This window comes from Artemia franciscana, chromosome 1 (assembly GCF_032884065.1).
Source record: "Artemia franciscana chromosome 1, ASM3288406v1, whole genome shotgun sequence".
Lineage (NCBI taxonomy): Eukaryota > Metazoa > Arthropoda > Branchiopoda > Anostraca > Artemiidae > Artemia > Artemia franciscana.
This window is the reverse complement of record NC_088863.1, coordinates 59,469,898-59,472,403: the sequence shown is the minus strand read 5'-3', so window position 1 is coordinate 59,472,403 and position 2,506 is coordinate 59,469,898. Positions and strand designations below refer to the sequence as shown.

The 2,506-nt window shown below is 34.4% G+C and overlaps 1 protein-coding gene across 1 annotated transcript in view; it reads left to right on the top strand.

Annotated features, from left to right (window-relative positions):
* Positions 1-2,506, top strand: part of LOC136032061 (uncharacterized) — an 80,417-nt gene that overhangs the window by 18,782 nt on the left and 59,129 nt on the right. The window contains exon 3 of the mRNA XM_065712179.1: positions 3-177. Coding sequence (XP_065568251.1) covers positions 3-177 — 175 coding nt within the window. The remainder of the gene's footprint in view (positions 1-2; positions 178-2,506) is intronic.

The window sequence follows — 2,506 nt, the reverse complement described above, 5'->3', positions numbered from 1 at the left end:
GTTCCAATGAAACAGAAAATGGTCAATATTCCTGTCAACCTAATTTTGGCTCAAAAGTTTTACTATGCTATTATTCGGGCTATGAACCATTGGTTTCGACTGAACCTTGCTTGTGCTCACACTTAGTTATTGAAGGAGCTACATTATTGGGCAGTGGAAAAATTCATGTTAACTCTGGTAAGTCAAATCCTCCAGCTAACCCCAATCCTTATGCCACCAAGGATGTAGCTTAGGGTAGTACCCTATCAGATATTATGTAAGTTCATGTGTTCAAATGGAAATTACCGGATATAATTGTACAGTTATATGTTAGAAATAGATAAATAGATTGATTCTTTCGAAGTTTTGGAAGTAAGGAATTGTCCCTTTGAATACTTTATAGCCTAGTGAGCAATTTGTATTTGTATAATTTTTTTTTAACCAAGCAAACTGTAATTTGAAAGCAATGTTGAATGTTAGATTAGGGGCTTCATGTATGACTCATAACATCAATTTGTCAAATCTGGGGTTAAGTTACTCAGTGCGAAAAGATTCATGCAGATTTTTCTCATCATTTTCTTCTTCTGATTCATCCATAGCCTTGAAGCTATTCTAAATTACAAATCTCGGCTGGCTTTTCAATTGTCAGATTTCTTTACTCCATTACTCTTCCTAAAAGTGTCCGTCAGCGGTAAAACTCACAACCAGCCAAATTAGGGGTTAATTATTAGTATATTTATTTAACATTTTGGATAACGACAATGTCAAGATACTTACAAATTTTTACAATGAAACAAGGTTGTATGGTGCTCCAACCATGGTAATTATAGTAGTTAGTCTAAAAAATTAGAGCATCTTCAAAATAATTGAATTTACCTTTTGGAAAGTGAATATACAATTTTCACCTTAGGGAACACAAAACTCATTTATACAAATTTATGATGCTTAAAGTTTTTTTTATTGCATTCCCCCCCCCCCCCTAAAAAAATGCTGGATGTCCCCTTGAACAATAGGTTGATACAAATAAGGGCAAAAATAAGGGGTTATTTTGCCTCTTTGTCTCTGTCCTTCATAACATGATTAGCTGTATTAGTGAAACACGGTGATTGGCTAAAAAAAAAAAAAAAAATAGTGACGGTTTCATAAAAAAAACACTAATGGAATCAAATCAATCTTTTTAACGAAAAAACATATGAAATAGATCGTTCTGTCACTCATTTTGTTTAAAGATAACTTAAGAATTGACAATGTTTTGCATGCTATAAAACACAAATAATTTACGAAGTTTTTTTCAATATACAAGGGATTCCAGTGGCTTTGAAATATGTTTGTCGCTTTCTTCTTGGATTCAGGCTGCATGATCAGTTGATTCACGAAAAGGGATCGGTAGCCCCTCAGCACTGAGTCGTAGGACTACAAAAAACAAATATTTGGGAACTGTCGTTAACAAGAAAAGAAAAAGTGAAGGGTATGAAATCAAAACTGTTGCAGTAATATGGTTACTGTATCTATAATTGGAACGTGAATTTTCAGCAGCAGAATTAAATGAACGGAATGGAGTGAAAAAAAAACTGGATGAAACAGTGATTTTTAAATTTTGTTCATATTCTATACGAAATCACCTTTTTGCAAGCATTAGCCATCCAAGCTTTTATTTGATTTCGCTATTGCCCGAGTATGCTTATGAGCTCCTTATACTATTTGTATGCTAAGTATACTATCAGATACATATCAGCTCCTAAACTGAGCATCAAACGAAAATGAAACTAAAAATAAGCTGAAATGTAAACTATAAAATTGTCCCTTGCAAGAAATTTGGTGTTCAATCCATAATCTTTACTTAAACCTAAGAATCTGAAACTCAATATGGCTTCATTTCTTATGTCAAAATTGTTGTAATAAGGAAACGATTGTTATGTGACAGTATTAGAATGAAAGTTTTGAAAAGCGTCACTGGGCTGCTTGTGATTTGTAATTAACAGTGAGACATGGGCACCTGCGCATCCTAATATTTTTCTTTAAATTAGGATGGTTATTATTACTGATATTAAGCATAAAATGCTGCTACTGTACCATATTTTATTTATGTTTGCATCAGTAGTGATTTTTCTCTGCTTTTATGAGACCCACAGTCGCTACTCATTTCTTCCTTTTATGATTTAAGTTGAGCGGCGATTCCCTCAAGATGCAGGTTTATTGATTTTCTAATGATGCAGGTTTCTGTTACGTCATAGGGAAATGCATCAGTAGTGATGCCTCTCTGCTTTTATGAGACCCACAGTCGCTACTCATTTCTTCCTTTTATGATTTAAGTTGAGCGGTGATTCCCTCAAGATGCAGGTTTATTTATTTTCTAACGATACAGGTGTCTGTTACGTCATAGGGGGGAAATGTTTTCTAAGAGATGCTGCTGCAAGTTACGTAATAAGAAATGTTTTCTAAGAGATGCAGGAGTACTATCCCCTCAATCTGTTTAACAAGGGCCCTCTCCCCGGATTCCACAAGTGCCTTATCCCGTCATTCCACA